Here is a 27,116-nt window from a genome sequence, read left to right as displayed (position 1 = left end):
TTTCTTGATAAAAGGGAAGCCCAAAGGAAATCAAAATACATTTAGAAATGAATAAATATGAAAATATAGCATATCAAAATTTGTGAAATGCAGCTAAATCAGTGCCTAGAGGGAAATCTATCACAATAAATACTTAAAATAGAACAAAGTAAAGATCTCAAATCAATACTCTAAGCTCTGACTTCAAAAAACTAAAAAATGATAAAAACAGGAACAACATCAGAAGATGACTGAATAAGATGTCCTTCGCTCATATCTTCCATAAGAACAATAATATGGTATCCATCCATAGACAAAAGTACCTTTGTGGGAGCTTTGGGATCCATGTAGGAGATTGTGCATGAAACTTTGGTGCAGTCTAAGACTGAGGGTAGCCATTTTGAGAATGCAGCTCCATATCCAGGCGACTGACTTGCTGACTGTGGTCATGGCTACAGGGAAGGAAAAAGGTCCCTACCTACCAGGACTCCCCCTGGCAGAGGAGCTGCTGGAAGAATAAGCATAGGACTCTTAGAAGACATTAAAGGGACATGGATACTACTATGTCACAGACTCTAAGAAACCCACACAGGGATGCCTGGGTGGCTCAGTCAGTTAAGCCTTTGACTCTGGATCTCAGTTCAGGTCATGACCTCGAGATTTGTGAGATTGAGCCCCATATGGGGCTCTGTGCTCATAGCAAGGGGCCTGCTTGGGATTCTCTCCCTCTGTCTCTCTGCCCCTCCCCAGCTTGTGCTCTCTCTCTGTCTCTCTCTCAAAAATAGACATCGAAAAAAAAAAAAAAAGAAAGAAAAGAAAAGAAAAGAAAAAGAACCAATGGGGATACTTCACCTGCAGATCCCCCAGCTAGCCCACAAGCATCCCTAGCACTCTGGGTGCCTTGCCCCCACACATTCTCACCCCATGGTGACTTCCCTGTGTTTGCCCCCTACAGTAGCAAGAGAGAACCTTTATAGGTGGCTAGTGAGTAATGTGCAGACATCTGCCCAACTCTGAAGGTCTGTAAGAAACCACAAAACTGAACATTCAGCACCACCCAAGGGAAGGTGAAAGGGAGGCTGTCAGCCCTCAGAGTGGCTTGACATGGTGGACAGAATTTTGCCATAACAATAGAGTAAGAGGTACGGAGCAGACATACACATAGAAAAGCACTGAGAAAGACTCAGAATCCCAAGTAGGACTGAAAGAGGTATTTCTTTATTGAAACCAGTCAGTAAAGATGGAAGAGGTGACTGCTACCTTAAACGCCAAGAGAGCAGTATGAGTCAGGAGATTGAATCAGTAACTAAAAACCTGCCAAAAAAGAAAATCCCAGGACCAGATGGTTTCACTGGTGAATTCTACCAAATATTTAAAAAAGAATTAATACCAATCTTTCTTAAATTCTTCCAAAATAATGAAGAAAAAGAAACATTGTCCAACTTATTTTACAAGATCAGCATTACCCTGACGGCAAAGCCAGGTAAGGAAACTACAAGGAAAGAAAACTAAAAGCCAATATTCCTGATAAATATACGTTCAAAAATTCTCAACAAAAGACTGGCAAACTGAATTCAACAGTACATTAAAAGTTTCATATGCCACAATCAAGTGGGATTTATCTCTAGGATGCAAAGGTGGTTCGAATAAACAAATTAATAAATATGACACACCACATTAACAGTACAAAAGATAAAAATTACATGATCATTTAAATAGATACAAAAAAGGCATATGACAAAATTCAACATCTTTTCATGAGAAAAACTCTCAACAAATTGGATTTAGAAGGAACAAACCTTAACATAATTAAGGCCATATATGACGAGCCCATAGTTAACATCACACTCAGTAGTGAAAGGTTGATAGCTTTTCCCCTAAGATCGGGAATAAGACAAAGGTGCCACTCTTACTGCTTCTACTCAACGCAGTACTGAAAGCCCATGTGAGAGCAATTAGGTAAGAAAAAGAAACAAAAGGCATCCAAGTCAGAAAAGAAGTAAAATCACCTTTTTTTCTTACAGATGATGTGATCTTACATATAGAAAATCCTGAAGACTATACCAAAAAATCTGTTAGAATCAATAAGCAAAATTTTTAGGTTACAGGATACAAAATCAACATACAAAAATCAGTTGCATTTCCTTACACTAACAACAAACTATCTGAAAAATAGAGAAAACAGTCCCATTTTACAAGAGCATCTAAAAGATATTTTGTAATAAATTTAACCAAGGAGGTTAAGGATCTTTACACTGAAAGCTCTAAGATTTTGATGAAAGAAATAGACAAATAGGAAGGTATACTGTGTTTAGGGATTGGAAGGATTAATACTGTCAAAATATCCATACAACCAAAGCCATCTATAAAGTCCATGCAATTTCCATCAAAATCCCAATGGCATTTTTCATAGAAATAGAAAAAAAAAAGAATCCTAAAATTTATATGAAACCATAGGAGAACCTGAATAGACAAAGCAATCTTGAGTAGAACAAAGCTGAAGGAATAACATTTTTTTTATTTTAAACTATATTACAAAGCTATCGTAATTAAAACAGTATGGTTCTGGCATAAAAACAGACATGTACAACAGAACAGAATTGAGAGGCCAAAGCCAGAAATAAACTGTCACATATGCTGTCAACTTATACTTGATAAAAGAGCCAAGAATACCCAATGGGGAAAGGACAGTCTCTTAATTAAATAGCTCTGGGAAAACTGGATAATTATATGCAAAAGAATGAAATTGGACACTTAAGCCATTCATGAAAATTAAAAAAAATGGATTAGAGACTTAATTTAGGACTTGAAACTCGGGCGACTGGGTGGTTCACTCAGTTAAGTGTCCGACTTCGGCTCAGGTCATGATCTCGTGGTTTGTGGGCTCGAACCCTGTGTTGGGGCCTGTGCTGACAGCTCGGAGCTTGGAGCCTGGAGCCTGGAGCCTGCTTCAGATTTTGTGTCTCCCTCTCTCTCTGCCCCTCCCCCACTTGTGCTCTGTCTCTCTCTACCAAAAATAAATAAATGTAAAAAAATAAAATATTAAAAAAAAAGACCTGAAACTATAAAACTCCAAGAAAACACAGGGAAAATGCTCCTTGGCATTGGTCTTGGCAATGATTTTCCAGTATGACATCAAAAGCATGAGCAACAAAAGCAGAAACAAACAAGTGGGATTACTTCAAACTACAAAGCTTCTGTTCAGTTTTGTAGAATTTTGAGGAACTGGAGGGAATATTTGCAAACCATCTATGTTTAAGAGGGTAATAACCAAAATATATCAGGAACTCATATAACTCAATAGCAAACAAACAAATAATTCAGTTAAAATTCGGGCAGAGAACCTGAATAGACATGTTTCCAAAGAAGACATATGGACGGCCAACATGTACATGATGATTACTAATATCAGGGAAATGCAAATCAAAACCACAATAAGATATTACCTCACACCTGTTAGTCTTATCAAAAAGACAAGAGACAACAAGTGTTGGTGAGGACGTGGAAAAAGGGACCCTTTGAACACTGTTGGTAGGAATGTAAATTTTTACAACCACTATGGAAAATGGTATAGAGGTGCCTCAAAAAAATAAAAAATGGACCTATTATATGATCCAGCAATTCCACTTCTGGGTATATGACCAAAATAAGTGAAATCACTACTAGAAGAGATATTTGCACTCCCATGTTCATTGCAGCATTATTCACAAAAAGCTAAGACATGGATATAATCTAAGTATCTACTGACAGCTGAATGGATAAAGATAATGTGATATATACTTACAATGGAATATTATTTAGCCAGAAGAAAGAGGAAATCTTGTCATTTTCAACAACATGGATGCACCTTGAGGACATTATGCTAAGTAAGTCAGAGAAAGACAAATACTCTATGAGCTCACTTGTATGTGAAATCTAAAAAAGCTGAACTCATAGAAACAGAGAGTAGAATGTTAGTTGAGAGGAATTGGGAGGTAGAGGAAATGGGGAGATGTTGGTCAAAGGGTACAAACTTCCATTTATAAGATGACCAAGTTCTGAGGATCCAATGTGATATGGTGACTATAGTTAAGAATACTGTATCATATACTCAAAAGTTACTAATAGAATAGATCTTAGGGGCGCCTGGGTGGCTCAGGTGGTTAAGCGTCTGACTCCTGATTTGGGTTGAGGTCATGATCTCGCAGTGTGTGGGATTGAGGCCTGCATGTATCAGTGCAGAGCCTGCTTGGGACTCTCTCTCTTCCTCTCTCTCTGCCCCTCACCAGCTTACTCTCTCTCTCTCGTCTCTCTCTCTCTCTCTCTCTCAAAATAAATAAACATTAGAAAAAGAATAGATCTTAAATATTCTAACCACAATAAAAATAATGGTAACTAGTTTTAAAAAACCAAAGTAAACCCACAGCAAGTAAAAGAAAACAAAAATAAGAGAAGTCAATTAAAATCAAAACAGAAAATCAACAGAGAAAAATCAATGAAACAAAAAGTTGATACTTTCAAAAGGGTGAATAAAAGTGACAACCTGCTAGCACAATTCATAGTGATAAAAGAAAAGCTGCAAATAACCAATTTGAGAAATGAAAGAGGGGATACCACATAAGCACTGCAGATATAGAAAGTAAGGGGATATTATAAATAACTACACACATATATTTGATAACTTAAAAAAATTTTAACATTTATTTATTTTTGAGAAAGACGGCGAGCATGAATGGGGGAGGGGCAGAGAGAGGGATACAGAGGATCCAAAGCAGGCTCCATACTGTGAGCACAGAGCTGGATACAGGGCTCAAACTCACCATCTGTGAGATCATGACCTAAGCTGAAATCAAGAGTCAGCCTCTTAACCGAATGAGCCACTCAGGCACCCCCATATTTGATAACTTACAAGAAAAGGAACAATTACTGAGCAAGAGCCATTACAACTCACACAATGTGAAATAAATAAGCTGAATAAGTATACAACTATTAAAGTAATTAAATCAGTAATTTTAAAAAGCTAGTGAAGGGAAACTTCCAGGCCCACATGATTTCACTGGATAATTTTGCCAATCATTAAAAAAAAATTTTTTAACGTTTATTCATTTTTGAGAGACAGAGAGAGACAGAGCATGAGTCAGGGAGGAGCAGAGAGAGAAGGAAACACAGAATCCAAAGCAGGCTCCAGGCTCTGAACTGTCAGCACAGAGCCCGATGTGGGACTCGAACTCACTGTAAGATCACGACCTGAGCTGAAGCCAAAGCTTAACTGACTGAGCCACCCAGGCGCTCCAATTTTGCCAATCATTTAAAGGAGAATTATAGCCAACTGTAAAAAGTATCTTCCGAAAAATAGAAGAGAAAGGGGCATTCTGAAACTCATTTTTTTGTACCAAGCATTACCCATTTAGCAAAATGAGACAGAGACAGTACACTAATAATAGTAATGACAATAATAACAATTTCTAAGTAAGCTATAAGCCAATATTTCTCATAAACTTAGGTACAAAAATCCTGACCAAATTTTAGCAAACTAATCTGGCAATGCATAAAACACAATATATATCCAGGCCAAGTTGACTTTATTCCAGAAATGCAAATTTAGTTCAATATTTGAAATCTGATCAGTGTAATCCACCATGTCCACAAGCCAAAGAAGAAAGACAGCATGATACTATCAATTGGTGCAGAAAAATCATCTGACAAAATTCAACACCCATTCTTGATAAGGGCTCTTAGAAAATCAGAGTAGGGAAATTAGGAACTGTCTTCCACAAGATGTATGCTGAAGTCTTAACCCCCAGTGCCTGTGAATATGACTGTATTTGAAAATGGGGTCATTGTGTATGTAATCAAGTCATTCTGATTGGAAATGAAGAAATATAACTGTCCCTATTTATAAAAGACATGACTGTCTATGTAGAAAATGCCAAGGAATCAAAAAAACAAAAAACAAAAAACAAAAAACCAAACAACAAAGCTTGTAGAACAAATAAATTTCAGCAAATTCGGAGGACACAAGATAAACACATATCTATACTTCTATATATTAGCAATAAACATTTGGAGACAAATTAAACATAATGTACCTTTTACAATGACTCTAAAATCACAGGTCATATAATCCAACATCCATGTGATACCATGATGTCTTCTACCAGATAGGTAATCCCAGGGCTCATTACTGAATACTCTCTAACAAGGTGTAACGTCTTGGTCTCTAAATCCATTATTAAATTCACAGATTTAATCTCTATGAAGCCTCTCTATTCTATAGATTTTCCCTCTCTACTTCTCCCATCAAGTATCCAACCAATCCCTTATTGTCTAGACAACAGCAACAACTAAATAGCACACCTCTTTTCATACTTATTCTTTATATACATTTCAGCTGAAGTGTTCTTTTTCCAGATAGATCGTTCCTGTGATTATAATACTTTAATGACTTTCCATTATTCTTTGGATAAAGAGCAAAGTTCTTACCATGGCCAGTAAGAACTCTAAGTTTGGTTTGCTCAGACCTGCCCCAGCTTACTTTGTTGCCAAGCCTAATTATTAATTGAGTCTTTCATTCTCCAGTAAGTTCCCCTTTGGACAGTGAATTTTCTGGTCATTCTACCTAAAAAGCCTTGCATAGTCTGGCTCCAAATGACCTCTCCAGCATCTTCCTACCCTCCATACCCCTGAAGACACATTTTCGTATCCACTCTGGTGTTCCTTGGCCACCTGTTCATATCTAGCTCTCTCCCACTAAAGAATCTTCACCCATATGTTTTTTATGCCTGTGATGCTCTTCCCTTCCTCCTCACCTTCTTCCTGTAAATCTTCAAACCTTTCCCCAGAGAAGTTTCCCTGGCCTCCATGCCTTAGCCAAATCTCCTCATTATATGCATTCACAACACCCTTAATTCTTGTCACAAGAGATAAACTTTCATATTTGTTTAAATGTTTGTGTGATAAACAAATCCACTGAATAAATGAATAAAAAATTAAAAGAATGAATGACTGAAAGCAATATGTCCTATTACTGGTTTGGGTAGTGAGACTATTTTTTGGATATGAACATCATTTATATTTTGCTCCCATAGGGTAAATTTATTTGTTATCTTTTGTTTTCCAGAACTGTGGTGAGAGATTTTAGGAGGTCACCTCATTCTGTTTTTCTCATACTTCTAGATACCCTTGAGACTTTTAGTGACCCTCCTAAAATCCAAAATTCAGAATGAATAAATTATTCATAAGCTGCACCATAGCATTATAAACCTCAAAATGTCCAGATTTCCCTTCCTTATTATTGTGATAATTTCTCACACTCATGACTGCTACATAATTAAGAAGTTATATCATGAAGCTAAAACTAATAGCAGAGTATAGTATCCCTTCTGATAGTAAACTTATCAGTAAGACAGGTTATTTAAATATTCTTATCAAAGATATCAAAAGAAGATATATGGATAGTGGTTGACTCTGCTCTATCTTGCTTCTTTGCCATTTTTAAAGCAGATTTTAATTTAATTTAATTTAATTTTTAATATGAAATTTATTGTCAAATTGGTTTCCATACAGCACCCAGTGCTTTTTTTTTTTTTTTGCCATTTTTATCATTAGCATAAGAAGGTTATCCCCCATGGCCAGTATCCTTCTATATGACCTATAATCTTCTTTCCATTCTCTCTTCTTTAAACCTCAATCCAAAGTTCAACATGATGTTTCCACGTTTATATTCCTAGATTTTCACAGAAGTATATATTCCTTGATATAGCAGAAGCCTTTGTTTGTACTTTGTCTTAGATACTTGTTCTGAAAAAAACATGCTTCCCTTACTTGCAAATTCTGCCAAATATTTAAATAAGAAGTAATATCAATTTTCTACAATCTCTTCTAAGAAACAGAAGCAGAGGAAACATTTCCTAATTCATTTATGAGGCTAGCATTATCCTAATATGAGAGCAGGATATATACCTTACAAGAAAGTAAAATTAAAGACCAATATCTGTCATCAACAGAGATGCAAAATTCCTCAACAAAGTATTAGCAATTCATATCCAACAGTGTATAAAAAGAATTATACAACATGACCAAGTGGGATTTATTCCTGGTATGCAACATTGCCTCAACACTTGAAAATCAATTAATTTATTTCATCACATCAACAATCTGAGAAATCAAATGACCATTTCAAAAGATACAGATAAAGTATTAGACAAAATCTAACACCTATTCATGATAAAAAAAAATCTCTTAGCAAACTCGGAATAAAAGTGAACTTTTTCAATTTGATAAAAAAAAAAAAGTCTATAAAAAACCTACAGGTAACATCAAACTTAATGATGAGAAACTCCCTAAGACTGAAAACAAGAGGAGGAAGTTCCTTGTCACCACTCCTATACAACTTCATACTGGAAGTCCTTGATAGTATAATAAAACATGAAAAGGACACAAATGGTATGCAGATCAGAAAGGAAGAAATAAAACTGACCTTGATCAGATGATGTAACAAATCCCAAAGAATTTACAAAAAAAAATTACCTAGAAATAATAAGCAATTACAGCAGAGTTGCAGAATACAAAATTAATTACAAAAATCAAGCACTTTCCGGGGCTCCTGGGAAGTTCAGTTGGTTAAACGTCTGACTTTGGCTCAGGATGTGATCTCACAGTTTGTGAGTTTAAGCCCCAGCATGGGGCTCTGGGCTGTCAGCGCTTTGGATACTCTGCCTCTCCCTCTTCCTGTCCCTCCCCTGCTCGTGCTCTCTCTCTTTCTCTCCCTCTCTCAAAATAAATAAACATTAAAAAAAAAACCAACCATTTTCCTATGTACCAGCAATGGAGAACGGGAATTTGAAATTCAACACACAACACTATTTACATTAGCACTGAAAAATGAGGTAAATAGGTATAAATCTAACATGTACAAAGTCTAGATGAGGAAAAGTATAAAACTCTGATAAAGAAACAAAAGAAGAACTAAATAAATGGAGAGAGTTTCCATGTTCATGCCTAGGAAAACTCAATATTATTAAGATGTCAATTCTTCCAAATGTTATCTGTAGATTTAATTAAATGTCAATAAAAATATAAGAAAGTTATTTTGAGACACATAAAAACTGATTCTACAGTTTATATGAAAAAGGAAAAACCCTAAAATAGTTAATATAATAATGAAAAAGGAAGTTGCAGGACTCACATTACCCAATTTCAGATCTTACTATAAAAGTAGTACAGTATAGGGGCGCCTTGGTGGCTTAGTTGATTAAGCATCTGACTTCGGCTCAGATCACGATCTTGCAGTTTGTGGGTTTGAGCCACGCGTTGGGCTCTGTGCTGACAGCTCGGAGCCTGGAGCCTGCTTCCGATTCTCTGTCTCCCTCTCTCTCTGCCCCTCCCCTGCTCATGCTTTGTCTCTTTCTCTCTCTCTTTCAAAAATAAATAAACATAAAATTAAAAAAAAAGTAGTACAGTATAGGTGAAAAACTTGGTATATACATCAATGGAACAGATAGCCCAGATACAGGCTTGCATAAACACAGGCAACTGTTCTCTGACAAAGGAGTAAAGGCAATTTAATGAAGAAAGGATAGTCTTTCAACAAATGGCACTGTACAAATCAGAAACCAATATGCAATCAATCAATCAATCAATAAGGAACCTACACTCAAATCTCATACCTTTCAGAAAAACTAACTCAATGTGGATGTTAGGCCAACATATAAATGGCAAAACTGTAAGATATCTAGAAGAGAACATACAAAAAAAAAAAGCAACTTCGGGTTTGGTGATGAGGTTTTATATATAACACTGAAAACATAACCCATGAGGGGCACCTGGGTGGCTCAGTTGGTTAAGTGTCCAACTCTTGATCTCTGCTCAGGTCTTGATCATGAGTTTAAACCCTGCGTTGGGCTCTGCAGTGGGCATGAAGCCTACTTAAAAAAAAAAGTACAACCCATGAAAGAAAAAATTGATTAGGTGAACTTTATTAAAATTAAAATGTTTTTCTCTGCCAAAGGCACTGTTAAGTGCATGAAAAGAGAAGCTACAGACTGAGAGAATATCTTTTCAGAACAAGTACCTGTAAAGGATTTATATCCAAAATTTACAAATGATTCTTAAAACTCACCAAGAACAAAATCAAAAATCCAATTAAAATATAGGTAAAGAATCTTAAACTCCTCATCAATGAAGATATAGAAGTGGCAAATAAGCATATAACAACCTGCTCAATGTCATTAACACTAGGCAACTGTAAATTAAAACAATGAGGTACCACTATTTTTAGAAGGGCTACAATGCAAAAAAACTGACACCACCAAATGCTGATAAAGATATAGAACAATAGGAAATCTCATTCATTGCTGCTGGGGATGCAAAATTATCCACTTTGGAGGATAATTTGGCCATTTCTTACCTACCTAATCATATGCTTACTCTACAATCCAACATTTGTAATACTAAGCATTTGTCAAAATGATTTGAAGATGTACATCCATGCAAAAACCTGCATAAATGTTTACAGCAACATTTTTTCATACTTGCCCCAAACTAGAATCTACCAAGATGTCCATTATTCAGCTCTAAAAAGAAATGAGCTATGAAGCTACAAAAAAACACGGACCAACCTTTAAAGCATATTGCTAGTGAAAGAAGGCAGTCTGAAAAAGCTACATACTATATGACCTCAGCCACATGACATTCTGGAAAAGATGAAACTACAGAGTCAGTAAAAAGATCAGTGGTTGCCAGGGGCTCAGAAAGTGGGGAGGGATAAATAGGTGAAAGATGGGGAGATTTTAGGGCAGTGACAACTATTCTGTATGACACTGCAATGTCTGACACACATTTGTCAAAATCCATATAACTGTATAACACAACAAGTAAACCCTCATGTAAACTATGGTCTTTAGTTAATAATAATATATCAATATGGGTGTGTCCATTGTAACAAATGTAACACATTGATTCAAGGTGTTATTGATAGGGGAAACTGTGCTGGGGTTTAGGGATGGGGGTATACGGGAACTCTCTGTACTTCATGTGCAATTTTTGTGCATACCTAAAAAACTGGCTTTAAAAATAAAGTCTTATCAAAAATGTATGTTTTGGGGCGCCTGGGTGGCTCAGGTGGTTAAGTGACTGACTCTCAATTTCAGCTCAGGTTGTGATCTTGCAGTTTGTGAGATCGAGCCCTGCATCAGGCTCTGTGCTGACAGCACAAATCCTGCTTGGAATTCTCTCCTTCCCTCTCTCTCTGCCCATTTGGGCAATTCACACGTGTGTGTGCTCTCTCTCTTTCAAAATAAATAAGCATTTAAAAAAATGTCTATAAATCTCAAAATAAATAAACATTTTAAAAAATCTCAATGGTATTATACAATACATTTCTGCTTCCTCATGGCAAAGATAATACTTTGCTCCTTCTCCAGATGCTCTATATGGCTATACTGAGCAGCTGAAGACATGAATTTCTAATAATTTTCCTTCTTAATTTGTCTTATTCCTTCAATTAATATTTATGGGGTGCCTGTTCATAAGCCAGCTACTATACTACTGGCCATGAATTTCCTGGCATTCATCCTTTCTTGTATTACAGGGGCTGCTCTTAATAATTGGCCATTTGGGGGCACCTGGGTGGCTCAGTTGGTTAAGCATCCAACTCTTGGTTTTAGCTCAGGTCATGATCTCATGGTTTATGAGTTTGAGCCCTGCGTCCGGCTCTGCACTGACAGTGCAGAGCTTGCTTGGGAGTCTCTCCTCCCTCTCTCTCTGCCTCTCCCCTGCTCTTTGCTCTCTCTCTCCAAATAAATACATAAACTTAAAAAAAGAAAGATTGCAATCAGAGTGGCCAAAATGAACAAATCAGGAGACTATAGATGCTGGCGAGAATGTGGAGAAATGGGAACCCTCTTGCACTGTTGGTGGGAATGCAAACTGGTACAGCCGCTCTGGAAAACAGTGTGGAGGTTCCTCCAAAAATTAAAAATAGACCTACCCTATGAGACTGGAGAACTTTCATTTTTTCCAGGCGGGTTGTGATTTGGGGTGGATTTTGGTTTTGGTCCCCCCCCCCTTTTTTTTTAAACTGGTGTTTTGTCTTTGATTCTCCTTAGTCCTTATTCCTAATCCTCTTCTTTCTTGATTGACATCTTTGCCTTCTTCTGTCCCCTTCTCTCCCCAGATCCCTTAGTTCCCCTCCAACCTGAGGGGGCAGGGGAATGTAGAGGAGAAGCCCCAGGCCCGAGACTCCATCTGCTCTCCTTCCTGGATCCCAAAGGGGGGCAGGAGAAGAGGGTGGCATCCCCAGCCCCCCAGCACTGAGGAAGAACAGGGCTCCTAGGGCCTGAGCTCTGACCCCTACTCACCACCTCCCTTCTTCCCCTGCTCCCAGGACTGGGCCACTTCTGGGTGGGGCAGTGGGTTCCAGCTCAGGTCACACTGAGAATGTAAGAACTACAAACAAAATTTCTATTAAATTAAGTTTTGTGTCTTAAAAAAAAAAAAATTCCTAGCACTGCTAGTAGCACTGCTAGGAACTTACCCAAGGGATACAGGAGTGCTGATGCATAGGGGCACTTGTACCCCAATGTTTATAGCAGCACTTTCAATAATAGCCAAATTATGGAAAGAGCCTAAATGTCCATCAACTGATGAATGGATAAAGAAGTTGTGGTTTATATACACAATGGAATACTACTTGGCAATGAGAAAGAATGAACTATGGCCTTTTGTAGCAACGTGGATGGAAGTGGAGGGTATTCTGCTAAGTGAAATAAGTCATAGAGAGAAAGACAGGTTTTTCACTCTTATGTGGATCCTGATAAACTTAACAGAGAACCATGGGGGAGTGGAAGGGGGGAAAAAGTTACAGAGAAGGGAGGGAGGCAAACCGTAAGAGACTCTTAAATACTGAGAACAAACTGAGGGTTGATGGGGGTTTGGGGACAGGGGAAAGTGGGTGATGGGCATTGAGAAGGGCACCTGTTGGGTTGGCACTGGGTGTTGTATGGAAACCAATCTGACAATAGATTATATTTAAAATAAAAAAAGAATAATTGGTCATTTTGCAGTACTGTACATATAAGACCCTCAGCAATCTCTCACTTTTTGGTGTGAAGAAATAGATCTTTACTCCCAAAGAATAAATTAGTGTGATAATTTTATAGAAGAATTGAAAAAATATAATTGCTTTACCCATTTCCTGATCCAAATGAGTTTAGTCCTATGACCACAAAAAATTATTAATAGTGTCATTTATTGATTAAATCTCCTCTAAATATTATCCATTTTTTTAAGGAACAATCTTGCGATTTAAGGTCTTGTTCACCACATGCACTATAAACCTACTCAAAGTACGCTTTAAACTATTTACAAGGCTGCTGCTTTAACATCAAGAAATATTTATATCTCCTTCTTTATGAAGAGAAAAAGTAATATCTTTGGATTGTTATGAAAAAGGTAAAGGATATTTTTTGACTCAAGATGTGAGGATTTTATATCATGGACCCTCCTCCTTCCTTTTTTTTTTTTTTTTTTTTTAGCTAATCCCAATGACTGACTACATCTTAGGAGGGAACATTAGGGCCTTGTATACCTATCAAACTTACATCAGCAAATTACATTTCTTCCAGATAAATTGTCTCTTTTTCTTTGTTATTCACCCAAATGCATTTGTTTTGAAAGTTGATCACTTGTAAATTTTGCTATCAAAATTCTGTATCGTCTAGAGATATCACATGCACTGACAAAGTGTTTTAAATGGCCATGTTAAATTTCAATTAAGGAAAATAAGGTATTACATAGAGAGATATAATATATATATTTATTTATCAGTAAACACTAAAATAGACATCAAAATTCTATATGAAACAAAAAGTTAAAATACTGACACAATAAATATCTATTTAATATTTTATTTTCTAACTTTTGTGATTTCTAAAAAACTATTATTATCCACCTATAAGTATTATAAATATTTATACTTATATATATTATAAGTATTATAAATATATTTATAAGTATTATAAACATTGTAAATATTTATAAGTATTATAAATATTATAAATAGGTAGATAACAATAATAAGGTGGATAATAAGGATAAGGTGGATCCTTGAGATGTTTCCCTTTATTCTGATTTCATGAATTTATTCATTTACTCACTAATCACTATTTACTGAAGTCCTAGAATGTATAAAATACTAAATGGTGATTTTGTGCTCTAGAATCTCATGTTCTTAAAGAATGAGAGATAAAAAAAAGATCAAATATATACTCTAATTTTTGACCACACAACAGATTTATAAGCACAGAGGACTGGAACAAGGGAGATGTGCAATAACTATTGAATTAATAAATCAGAAATGGTCACTACATCATTCTGCTCTGTCCCTAATGCATGATGAATGAATAGAATCATAGAGCCCAGGAGCCCAATGGTTCTCTAGTTAAGTACTTCTGAATGGATGCCAATCTATGTCATCTGCTCCCAGTCTCCCCATGGTACTCCTAATTCCAGCGGTTCTAACTACTTTCAGTTCTTTCAATAGAACTCACTGTCTCATCCCTCTAGAACTTTATATATATAATACCCTCCTGCTGGGACTTCTCCACTCCCTCTTCCCTAATCTGTGTTGCAAATGACAACTTAACCTTCAAGACTCAGTTTAAAATACGTGTTGATTGAAATAGTTTATTGTGCACCTAGGTAGTGAGTTTACAAAGATGAATAAAACATGGTCCCATGGGGATCTCCCTTTCTTTAGAGTAAAATATAATTGGAATAAAACACCCACCTTTCCATATGCTTATTCCCTAATGATATGCAATAATTGAATTTGCCTGCAGGAATCAGCTCAGTACCTTTAGTTGATTTCACAATTAAATGAATATTATTGAATACTAACTCTGATTCAAGCATTTAGAGGATAAAAACACATTAAGAATCTTATAACCCTCCAAAATGTGACCATACTATGAGCTTCATATTGGGTTTATATTTCCATATTAAGGTAGAATGTCATTTTGTTCTCTTGCACACAACAACAGTAAGTTTTCTAAGAGAATACTTGTTATTGGCCTAACTGAAATATTAATCTTTGGAAATTTTGGTGAATGAATAAAATGAATAATTCTAAGTTATTTTCTAAGTTTGATTCATTACTAGATACTTAATGGGAACTGATTCTGAACAAAGTCTAGGACGGCAAATACAAAAGACATAGAAGTTGCAAAAAAAATCCTATATACGATGCCTAAGGAATAGATATATATGTAATGTGTGTGTATATATATATGTATATGTATATATGTGTGTACATATATGTGTATATATGTATGCATATATATGTACATACATAAATGGTCAAGTAAGATTATATTGTGATGACAAGAGGAATGAGAAGATTTTAGAAATGTGGAGAGGAGATACGATGGACATTTTAGAAGCAGACAGAAACTGAAGACAGGTGAGGAGTAATGGATAAGAATAGTGACTCTTTTTTCCTTAAGAATGAAGCAGGTAATCTGTTTTAGACAGTAGAAAGAAGAAATTGGAAAGGTCAGAGTGAGCTAGGACCATGAACAGCATGCATGATTTAGATGTCATCTTGGGAAAGCAATAGGAAACCATCAAATGCTTTTGACAAGCGAAGTCACATGTTAATAACATTGTTTTAAGGAGATTGGTTTTACAGCAATGTAGAAAGTACATTGGAATGAAAGGGACGAGAGGCAGAGAATCTAATGAGGTAATTTCAATTGTTCAAACGTAAAGTAAAAACCGTCTGAACTATTAGTGGAATAAAATATATATAAGTAGCAAAGGGTAACAACATTGGGTATAATCGAAAAGTATAATTTGGGGAGCCTATTTCCAACTGTTTCTTTCTTTTTTTTTTTTTTTTTTTTTGCCAGTATTGCATTTGAGAACTTTTTAGTTATGATGAAATCATTGAAACTGTTTCACTAGTCCTGGAAAACTGTTTGAATGCATTAAATCAATTCACATGTAAACAAAAGTATCTAATAATTTGAAATATCTTTGGAAGTTGTAGAATAAGACTACCCAACTTCAAGACTTAGTACAAAGCTACAGTAATCAAGACAGTGTGGTATTGGCAAATGAACAGATTAGTGAACAGAACAGAAAGCCCAGAAATAGAAATAGACAGAAAGATATAGCCAACTGATCTTTGACAAAGGAGCAAAGGTAATACAATGGAACAAAGATGGTCTCTTCAACAAATGGTTCTGGAACAAATGGACATCCATATACAAAATTAAAAAAAAATGATCTAGACAAGTACCTTATACCCATTACAAAAGTTAACTCAAAATGGATCACAAACCTAAATGTAAAACATAAAACTATAAAGCTCCTAGAAGATAAAATAAAAGAAAAAGTAGATGACCTTGGGTATGCTGATGCCTTGTTAGACAAAACAGCAAAGACACAATCCATGAAAGAAAAATTGGTAAATTGGACCCCAGCAAAATTAAAAACTTCTACTCTATGAAGGGCCATATGAAGAATTAGAACACAAGCTGCAGACTGGGAGAAAGTACTTGTGAAAGACACATCTGATAATGGACTGCTATGTAATATAGGCAGAGAACTCTAAAACTCAAGAATAAAAAAAACCAAACAACCCAGTTTAAAAAATGGGCCAAAGACCTTATCACACACTCCACCAAAGAAGATCTATAGGTATCAAGTTAAGCCTTTGAAAAGATGTATTGCATCATATGTCATCAGGGAAATACAAACTAAAACTACGAGATACCACTACACTTCTTTTAAAATGGCCAAAATCCAGGGGCACCTGGGTAGCTCAGTCAGTTAAGCATTTGATTCTTGATTTCAGCTCAGATCATGATCTCACGGTTTGTGAGTTCAAGCCCCACACTGGGCTCTGTGCTGACAGTGTAGAGCCTGCTTGGGATTCTCTCTCTCTCTCTGCCTCTCCCCGTCTCAAAATAAGTTAAAATAAACTTTAAAAATAATAAATAAATAAATAAATAAATAAATAAATAAATAAATAAGTAAGTAAGTAAGTCAAAATCCAGAACACTGATAGCTTCATTTGCTGATGAGGGTGTAGGGCAACAGGAACTGTCATTCATAACTGGTGACAGTACAAAATGATATAGCCACTTTGGATGATAGTTTGGCAATTTCTTACAAAACTAAGCATATTTTTACCATAAGATCCAGCAATCATATTCCTGGGTGTTTACTCCAAACAGATGAAAACACATCCACAATAAAACTTGTACCCAGATGCTTATATAAGCTTTGCCCATGATTGCTAAAACCTTGAAGCAACCAAGATGTCCTTCAGTAGGTGAATGGATAAATAAACAGTGGTACATCCAGTGAAATAGTACTCAATGCTAAAAAACAAATGCGCTATCAAGTCATGAAAAGACATGGATAAACCTCAAATGCATATTACTAAGTAAAAGAAGCCAGATTGAAAAGCCTACACACTATATGATTCCAATTTCATGACGTTCTGAAAACAGGCAAAACTAGGAGACAATAGAAAGGTTCCAGGGGTATGAGAGAAATGAATAGGGAGAGCATGGAGGAAATTTGAGTGCAAATACTCTGTATTGTAATGATGCATATATGCCATTGTTATTCTTTCCAAATTCATAGAATATACAACACCAAGAGTGAGCCCTAAGGTAAACTATGCACTTTGGGTGATTATAATATGTCAATGTAGGTCCATCCCTGGTTAAAAAAAAAAAAAACATGCCAGTGGGTAAAGTTTATAATCAGGAAGGCTACACATGAGTGGGGGCAGGAGGTTTATGAGAAATCTCTATACCTTCCTCTCCAATCTGATGTAAACCTAGCACTGTTTAAAAATAATGTTTTGTTTTTGTTTTTGTTTCTTTTGTTAAAGAAAGACTACATAGTGGGTGATTTTGTTTATATGAAATATCCAGAAAAGGCAAGGTTATAGAGATAGAAAGCAAATCATTGGTTGCCTGAGACTGGGGGTGGGAACAGGGGCTTGAGGGAAATTTGGGGGGAAATGGGAGAGTTCTAAACCTTGAATGTGATTATGATTACAAATTCTATAATTTTTCAAAGAAATTATTGAAATGTATACTTACAATAACATTTTATGGCATGTACATTATATCTCAAAAACAGGTAAAAAAATATGTTTTACATGTGAGATAAGTAAAAGTATCATGGTCATGCTGCCTCTGTTATAACAAGGATAGCTATGGTGGAGCAGAATAATAATACATAAAAAAGAATCAATATAGGTTACCTGATTGTCTCTACTTAAACCATTTCATAACCCAAGCCATTAAATTGCATGGAAAAAAACATTTCATCTATCTTTAAAATTTTTCCTAGACATGTCTCCTGAGGCAAGGGAAGTAAAAGCAAAACTAAACTATTTAGGACTACATCAAAATAAAAAGCTTCTGCACAGCAAAGGAAACAATCAATGAAACTAAAAGGCAACTGACAGAATGGGAGAAGATATTTGCAAACGGCATATCAGATAAAGGGTTAGTATCCAATATATATAAAAAACTTATATAATTCAGGACCCCCAAAACAAATAATCCTATTTAAAGATGGGTGGAAGACATGAACAGACATTTTTCCAAAGAAGACATACAGATAGCCTACAGACACATGAAAGGATGTTCAAAATCACTTATCATCAGAGAAATGCAAATCAAAACTACAATGAGATATCATCTCATACCTGTCAGAATGGCTAAAATTAATGACATAGGAAACAACAGGTGTTGGGGAGGATGCAGAGAAAGGGGAACCCTCTTGCACTGTTGGTGGGAATGCAAACTGGTGCAGCCACTTTGGAAAACAGTACGGAGGTCCATCAAAAAGTTAAAAATAAAACTACCTTATGATTCAGCAATCACACTTCTAGGTATTTACCAAAGTATACAAAAACACTGATTTGAAGAGGCACATGCATCCCAGTGTATACGGCAGCATAATCAACAATAGCCAAATTATGGAAAGAGCCCAAATGTTCATGTTCATCCATTGATGAATGGATAAAGAAAATTTGGTGTATACACACACACACACACACACACACACAATGATATATTACTCAGCCATCAAAAAGAATGAAATCTTGCCATTTGCAACATGGATGGAGCTAGAGTATATTATGCTAAGTGAAATAAGTTAGAGAAAGACAAATACCATATGATTTCACTCATATGTGGAATTTAAGAAACAAAACAGAGGAACATAGGTGAAAAAAAAGAGAGGCACACCAGGAAACAGATCTTAACTACACAGAACAAACTGAGGGTTACTGAAGGGGAGGTGGGGGGGGGATGGGCTAGATGGGTGATGGGTATCAAGGAGGGTACTTTTTATGATGAGCACTGGGTGTTGTATGTAAGCGATGACTCACTAAACTCTATACCTGACTAATATTACACTGTATGTTAACTGGAATTTAATAAAAAATGGAAAAAAACCCTACAATGAGATATCACCTCACACCTATCAAAATGGCTAAAATCAAAACACTAGAAACAAGTGTCGGTGAGAATGTGGAGGAAAAGGAACCCTTGTGCACTGTTGGTGGGAATGTAAACTGGTACAGCCACTGTGGAAGATAGTATGGAAATTCCTCAAAAAATTAAAAAAAGAACTACACTATGATCCAGTAATAGCACTACTGGGTATTTACCCAAAGCATACAAAAACACTAATTCAAAAGGATAAACGTGGCCCTGTTTTTGTTTATTGCTGCATTAACCAATGCATAGCCAAATTATGGAAGCAGTCCAAGTGTCCATCAATAGATGAATGGATAAAAAAGAGGTTTTATATATATCATGTAATATTATTCAGCCATAAAAAAGAATAAAATTTTGCTATTTGCAACAGCAAGGATGGAGGGAGAGAGTATCATGCTAAGTGAAATAAGTTAGCGAGAGAAAGACAAATACCATATGATTTCACTCATATATGGCATTTAAGAAACAAATGAACAAAGGAAAAAAAATAAAGAATGAGACAAATGAAGAAAGAGACTCTTAACTACAGAGAATAAACTGATGGTTATCAGAAGGGAGAGGGTGGGGGGATGGGTGAAATAGGTGAAGGGGGTTAAGATTATGATTAGCACTGAGTAATGTATAGAATTGTTGAATCACTATATTTTACACCTGAAACTAACATAAAACTGTATGTTAACTACACTGGAATTAAAATAAAGAAATAAGAGTGGGCTATAAATATACATTAAAAACATCCTTTGAAAAGCAAATAGAAATATGATCCTAAATTTCAACATCTATTGACTTTTGTCTCTTGTTTTTGGTTTTCATTTTGTAGGCTCTGTTTTCCACTGTTTAATTAAAAATTATGAAATACATACAGCTTTGGTTCCTAGTAGCATACTTCTCTGGCTTAAAAAGCAAAAGATGACATAATAGAATTTTCCATCTTAAATTTTGTTTCCCAGTTCAGCATAAATTACATTCACAAAACCAGTTACATACTTTTGCTTGATATATTACCTCGTCTGACTTGTCAGCCTGAAGTTGACAATAGATTCCTTAAATAAACCAACCCCTTCAATATCAATGACATCATCCACATCAGGCTCAGTACCAACCAATGTTATGGGAAACTTCCAGATCCCATCTGTTATGCACTCTATTTTCAGAGTAATTTGAGTCCTTGAATAGAAAAAAAAAAGATTATAAAGGATACTATAGGAAAACAAGCAAAAAGAGAATACAATATAGTAGATCAATATCTAGGTTGAAAATGTAAGCAAACCTGGTGGTTTTAGTAAAACACTGGGACTTGTAATTCTTTAAAAAATGAAGATGACTGCTAATTACATTCTAGGAATAACTTTTAGGTCTTTGGTTATATTATCAATCTCCCTGTAAGATAATTATTTTCTAGCACAGCTTATCTACTCTGTGGGTATTTACTAAGAACCAGTAAAATATGTATAATTGACTGCAAATTTTTTGTAACGAGCACAGAGTATGATAATATTTAAGAATCCAAGACGAGGCTAGCAAAAGGCCACAGGTGTTATACAAACAGGTCTTCTAGGGGCACCTGGGTGGCTCAGTCAGGTAAGTGCACGACTTCGGCTCAGGTCATGATCTTGTGGTTTGTGAGTTCGAGCCCCGCATTGGGCTTGCTGCTCTCAGTGCAGAGCTTGCTTCGGATTCTCTGTCTCTTTCTCTCTCTGCCCCTCTTCTGCTCTCTCTCTCTCTCTCAAAAAGTGAATAAACATTAAAAAAAAAACAAAACCAAAACCCAAATAGGTCTTTCACCATAAAGAAATTTTCTGTTCAAAATGAAACATTGTGAAAAAGTTTTTCCAATTCTTGTTTCACATAGAAAAATTATATTTTCTGTGGACACTCACAAAAGCTCATAAAATTGACTTAAAGGCTTTTAAAAATTAAATTGCAATTTTAATTTAAATTAAAATACCACAAACACTTTACATAATGAGATATAATTGAATGTCAGCTGAGTTAATGAAATGAATAGAGATAGCCTTTCTAATCATTTGGCTATGAAGGAGAGTGGACACATGGAGCAATGGGTGAAACCGAGGAATGGTTACTTGTTTGTTTGCTGTCTTAGGGTGGAAATAATGCAGACATGTAATGGTGTGGCTGCAATAGCCTATGTCAGGTTGGACAAAGAAATCACAATCCTTTTATATAAAACTCTCAGAAAGAACAGCAGGTAAAGAGTTTCAGGAGAAAGTTGAGCTAAGCTTATTATTTCTTAAGATATCCTAAGACAAATGATATCAATTATTTCTCTATTTATTAAAAATATGTTTAGCCTGTGTTAAGTGAGAATCATCTGACTCATGACCACAGTAACTAAAGATCTCTCACGTTTTTGTATTAGACCCTTGATTTTTATTGAAAGAAAAGGTCAAGACCTGTAGCAATTATCTTTTGTTTGTTTGTTTTTGTAAAACCACCTTTTAGGGCCCTGACAATTATTTCCTTTTTTTAACGTTTATTTATTATTATTTTTTTTTATTTAAAAAAAAAATTTTTTTTTTCAACATTTTTTTATTTTTGGGACAGAGAGAGACAGAGCATGAACGGGGGAGGGGCAGAGAGAGAGGGAGACACAGAATCGGATACAGGCTCCAGGCTCTGAGCCATCAGCCCAGAGCCCGACGCGGGGCTCGAACTCACGGACCGCGAGATCGTGACCTGGCTGAAGTCGGACGCTTAACCGACTGCGCCACCCAGGCGCCCCTAACGTTTATTTATTATTGAGAGACAGAGACAGAGAGCAAGCACGAGAGGGGCAGAGAGAGAGGGAGACACAGAATCCGAAGCAGGCTCCAGGCTCCAGCTGCCAGCACAGAGCCCGATGTGGGGCTCGAACCCGCAAACTGTGAGATCATGACCTGAGCCGAAGTCGGACACTTAACCGACTGAGCCACCCAGGTGCCCCAATGACAATTATTTCTTTTTAAAATTTTTTTTTAAATGTTTTATTTATTTTTGAGACAGAGAGAGACAGAGCATGAACGGGGGAGGGTCAGAGAGAGGGAGACACAGAATTGGAAGCAGGCTCCAGGCTCCGAGCCATCAGCCCAGAGCCCGACGCGGGGCTCGAACTCACGGACGGTGAGATCGCGAGATCGTGACCTGAGCCGAAGTCGGCCGCCCAACCGACTGAGCCACCCTGGCGCCCTGACAATTATTTCTATTATATATAACACTATCCTGTGAAAGGATGAATGTGAAACATTACATTGTATTAACTGCTGTGAAATAATGTTATATTTTCTCTTTACCAAAACATGAAAATTTTGTTTTCTTTTTTTTACCTTGCCAAACAGGAAGAATTGAAGTCAATACTTATTTTACTTATCTAGCATGGTTTAGGTGTAGTTATTTTCTTGTTCTTTTTCATAATTTTATTTTGGTTTTTCTCATTTAACTGTGTGTCTTCCAGTGAATCATCCCAAATAAATAATGAAGAAGGAATTATAAAAGTAAATGAATATACACATATATGCACAAAAGAGATTAAACCACATCAGAATGTTATACAATGCTCACAAAAATTTATGAATCATGCATACAAGTCGTCCCAAATCAGTTTTTCAAATATTCACCAAGAAGCTCTAAATCCACAAAATGTTGAATGAGTATAAATTCACACTGGTTGTGCTCTTAAAAATAATTTTTTTAATGTTTATTTTTGAGACAGAGAGAAAAACCGAGTGTGAGCAGGGGAGGGGCAGAGAGAGAGGGAGACACAGAATCCGAAGCAGGCTCCAGGCTCTCTGAGTTGTCAGCACAGAGCCTCACATGGGGCTCGAACCCACAAGCCGTGAGATCATGACCTGAGCCGAATGACACTCAACCGACTGAGCACCACCCAGGCGCTCCTATTTGGAAGCAGTCCAAGTGTCCATCGACAGATGAATGGATAAAAAAGAGGCTATATATATATATACATATATATATGTGTATATATATATAATGCAAAAAGAATAAAATTTTGCCATTTGCAGCAGCAAGGATGGAGGGAGAGAGTATCATGCTAAGTGAAATAAGTTAGTGAGAGAAAGACAAATACCAGAGCCTGACAACTCAGAGCCTGATGTGGGGATCAAACTCATAAACCACAAGATCATGTCCTGAGCTGAAGTTGGACATTTAACTGGCTGAACCACCCAGGTGCCCCACTCTTTTTTTTTTTTTTTTTTTTAAGTTTATTTGAGAGAGAGACAGACAGACAGACAGGGAGACAGGGGGAGGGTCAGACAAAAAGGGAGAGATAGAATCCCAAGCAGGGCTCGATCCCACAAACCGTGAGATCATGAGCTGAGCCAAGATCAAGAGTTGGCCACCTTGGGGCGCCTGGGTGGCGCAGTCGGTTAAGCGTCCGACTTCAGCCAGGTCACGATCTCGCGGTCCGGGAGTTTGAGCCCCGCGTCAGGCTCTGGGCTGATGGCTCGGAGCCTGGAGCCTGTTTCCGATTCTGTGTCTCCCTCTCTCTCTGCCCCTCCCCCGTTCATGCTCTGTCTCTCTCTGTCCCAAAAATAAATAAACGTTGAAAAAAAAAATTAAAAAAAAAAAAAAAAAAAGAGTTGGCCACCTAACCAAGTGAGTCACCCAAGTGTCCCCACCCCACACTGGTTGTGCTCTTATTCATTAACGGCAACATTCTCCCCTTCTGGTTGTTGCTGGTAATTTCCATATCATTAAGTCAACATAATACAAAGCTAAGTATGAAAAAAAAATAACAAATAATCATAGAAAACTATCAACATAAAAGAAAATAAATGATTACAGTATACTATCTTCTTGCAGATTGGTTTTATTACCATTTCCTGAAGATGACACTGGTATCTTTTTGTTATTGAACTACATATTCAAAGCCACTTTAAATACATGCCTGGCTACTTCAAATACATAGTCAAACTACAAAAATTAGTAAAAGCACAGGTAATACTTTGACTGTCTTTTCATTACCAGGCTGCACTTTGTGCTTTGTGTATACTGTGGTTCTGATCAGTATCTGTGTAGTAAGACACAAAGAAGGCTCTATTTCACATGTGACCTATCATACAGCATTTGCATGTGCTAAGTACCAGTTACCTAAGAAGGGAGTATAAAGACACTGGATGAGGCTTCCCAGAAGACAGACATTCAAAGGTCACTATTCTCACAGATTCCACTATGATCCTCTTAAACCTTACTAAGGGCAGGGCAATGTTACGGTTTGGTGGCAAAAGCATAATGGCAGCAACTGCCAAGTAGAACACAACTGAGGCACGTTTTATCATTCGAACTGGTTCTGAGAAGTAGTATCAAGAAACATCATGCTTCCAATGCACAGTACCAAGTCAGTAATTTTTAAAAATTTTTTTACAGGGGCGCCTGGGTGGCTCAGTCGGTTAAGCGTCTAACTTCAGCTCAGGTCATGATCTCACGGTTTGTGATGTCGAGCCCTGCATCAGGTTCTGAGCTGACAGCTTGGAACCTGGAACCTGTTTCAGAGTCTGTGTCTCCCTCTCCCTCTGCCCCTCCCTCATTCATGCTCTGTCTCTCTCCATCTCTCAAAAACTGAATAAAAAGTTAAAAAAAAATTAAAAAATTTTTTTTTACAAAGTGCACTGTTCTCTTTTGTTAATATTATACCCTAATGATCTTAGGGAGGTCACAATTTGGGAAGGATTTCTTAGATTCCTAATCATTTTGGACTGCTTTTTCTCATCAGAATACTGTTCATAGTTTGATAGATGATAGGGATAATCTAGTCCAAAATATTTACCTCAACAGCATCAAAGAAGTAATACAATCCAAATATAAAGATGGAGAGAAAAATCAACACTATTTTGTTTAAAAGAGTAGTAATATATAGTTTCAAAGAATAAAAATATTATTTAAAGAAAAAATGCTTACCTCAATGGTTTCTTTGGTGCAAATATCAAATTGAAGACCAATGTTATCACTTTAGCCATAACATTAAAAGATTTTTTGATCAAATACAAAGCTATGCAGGATTCCAAGTTAGACTTCACAACGTCAGATTCAAATTGAATTTCATATTCAAATTCACGTTTTATAGACATATCTAAGAAAATCAAGATTAAAATGCATTTCAATTTAATTCAATATACATAGGTTGAAAATCAATTACCTGTCAACACTAAAACACACAGGTATTTAGAGGGAGGGAGAAGTGATTCACCTTTGTGTTCGTAATACCCAGTGCATTACCAGGTATATAATGGTGCTCAGTTATGATTTTGTTAAAAGATAAATAAATAAATGAATGAATGAATAAAAAAATAAATGCAGAAGACCATTCTCACCATCCTTAATTCTTTAAAATTCAGATTTATGAAACAAGAAATAGCCAGATAGAAACTAATTATCAATATTTACCATAAAATATAAATAATATAACAAATGTATTACAAGCCTATAGACTTATAATTTATCAAGAAAGCTTTGAGTTTAAACAATATTAAAGTTTAAACAATATTAAAAACAGCATCCCAAACTATTAGGATAGAATTTTCAAGTTCTGGTATATTTTAATAAAAGAGAGAGTTCTTCATGTTTTAGTCTTGGGGTATTAGAGACAATCTGGTTAACCATATTTTCTTAACCAGGAAAGTTATAGCAGGTTTGTTGGGTACATGTGAAAAATACCTTAAATCCAATACTGGTTCATGTAAGAGAAGCACAAACATCTATTATATTAACTCTCCACATACATGTAAGGATCCCAAATGCCAACTTGAAAAGTTTGTTGCATACAGATCATGGAAGAGAGGTCAGGGAACCATAACTTGACCTGGTCCACAGCTGAGCTAATTTCTAAGGTTGGTCTCTAGTGTATACAGGTAAACGTGATCCTTGGATTCATAGAACTGATGGCCACCCTTCTTTAAGCAATCGTATAGAAACCAGACCATCTTTAAGAAGTAGTTGATTATAGGGGTGCCTGGGTGGCTCAGTGGGTTAAGCGTCCAACTTTGGCTCAGGTCATCATCTTGTGGTTCATGAGTTCGAGCCCCATGTTGGACTCTGTGCTGACAGCTCAGAGCCTGGAACCTGCTTTGAATTCTGTGTCTCCCTCTCTCTCTGCCCCTCCTCTGCTCACATTCTGTCTCTCTGTCTCTCTCAAAAATAAATGAACATGAACATAAAAAAGAAGTAGTTGATTATAATATCTGCTATAGAACTCTGAAAAATAGCATGGCAATAACAAGCCCCAGTCACATTTAATGATTATCTGGCAAACCTTATTAATGTAAAATAACTGGCTGACCCACAGCCTTACAAGACCTTTTTCTTCTTTTCACATGTAAAAGTATATTTCTGACATCCTGGATAGCTAGCTGGTTTTCATCCTGTTGACAAAATCAGCAAGTACGGTTCCTATCAATAACCTGTATTTGCTGTAGCAAAATCAATGTGTCTAAATATAATGTGTCTATTTTGTTCTGGGAATGAGATACGGAAATGTTCCATAGGAAGCCATAATCCATACAGAAAAAGAGCATTTAAGAATTTTGAGTGTTTAATGGGAGATGAAATTTGCATTGCATTCAAATCACATAATATTTTTAAAGCAAATACTGTATGTAGTTGAGCTCTGCA

General features: G+C 36.3%; 1 protein-coding gene across 1 annotated transcript in view; it reads right to left on the bottom strand.

Annotated features, from left to right (window-relative positions):
• The window catches only part of CFAP47 (cilia and flagella associated protein 47), a 544,467-nt gene that overhangs the window by 20,113 nt on the left and 497,238 nt on the right, over positions 1 to 27,116 (bottom strand). The window contains exons 63-64 of the mRNA XM_047075775.1: positions 25,407 to 25,578; positions 20,499 to 20,660 (exon numbers count right to left, since the gene is read on the bottom strand). Of these exons, the coding sequence (XP_046931731.1) occupies positions 20,499 to 20,660; positions 25,407 to 25,578 (334 nt within the window). The remainder of the gene's footprint in view (positions 1 to 20,498; positions 20,661 to 25,406; positions 25,579 to 27,116) is intronic.

The sequence above is a fragment of the Lynx rufus genome, unplaced genomic scaffold (assembly GCF_022079265.1).
Source record: "Lynx rufus isolate CCGP_SWC_20201006 ecotype Redwood Valley unplaced genomic scaffold, mLynRuf1.p SCAF_14, whole genome shotgun sequence".
NCBI lineage: Eukaryota > Metazoa > Chordata > Mammalia > Carnivora > Felidae > Lynx > Lynx rufus.
This window is presented reverse-complemented; position numbering and strand designations above follow the sequence as displayed.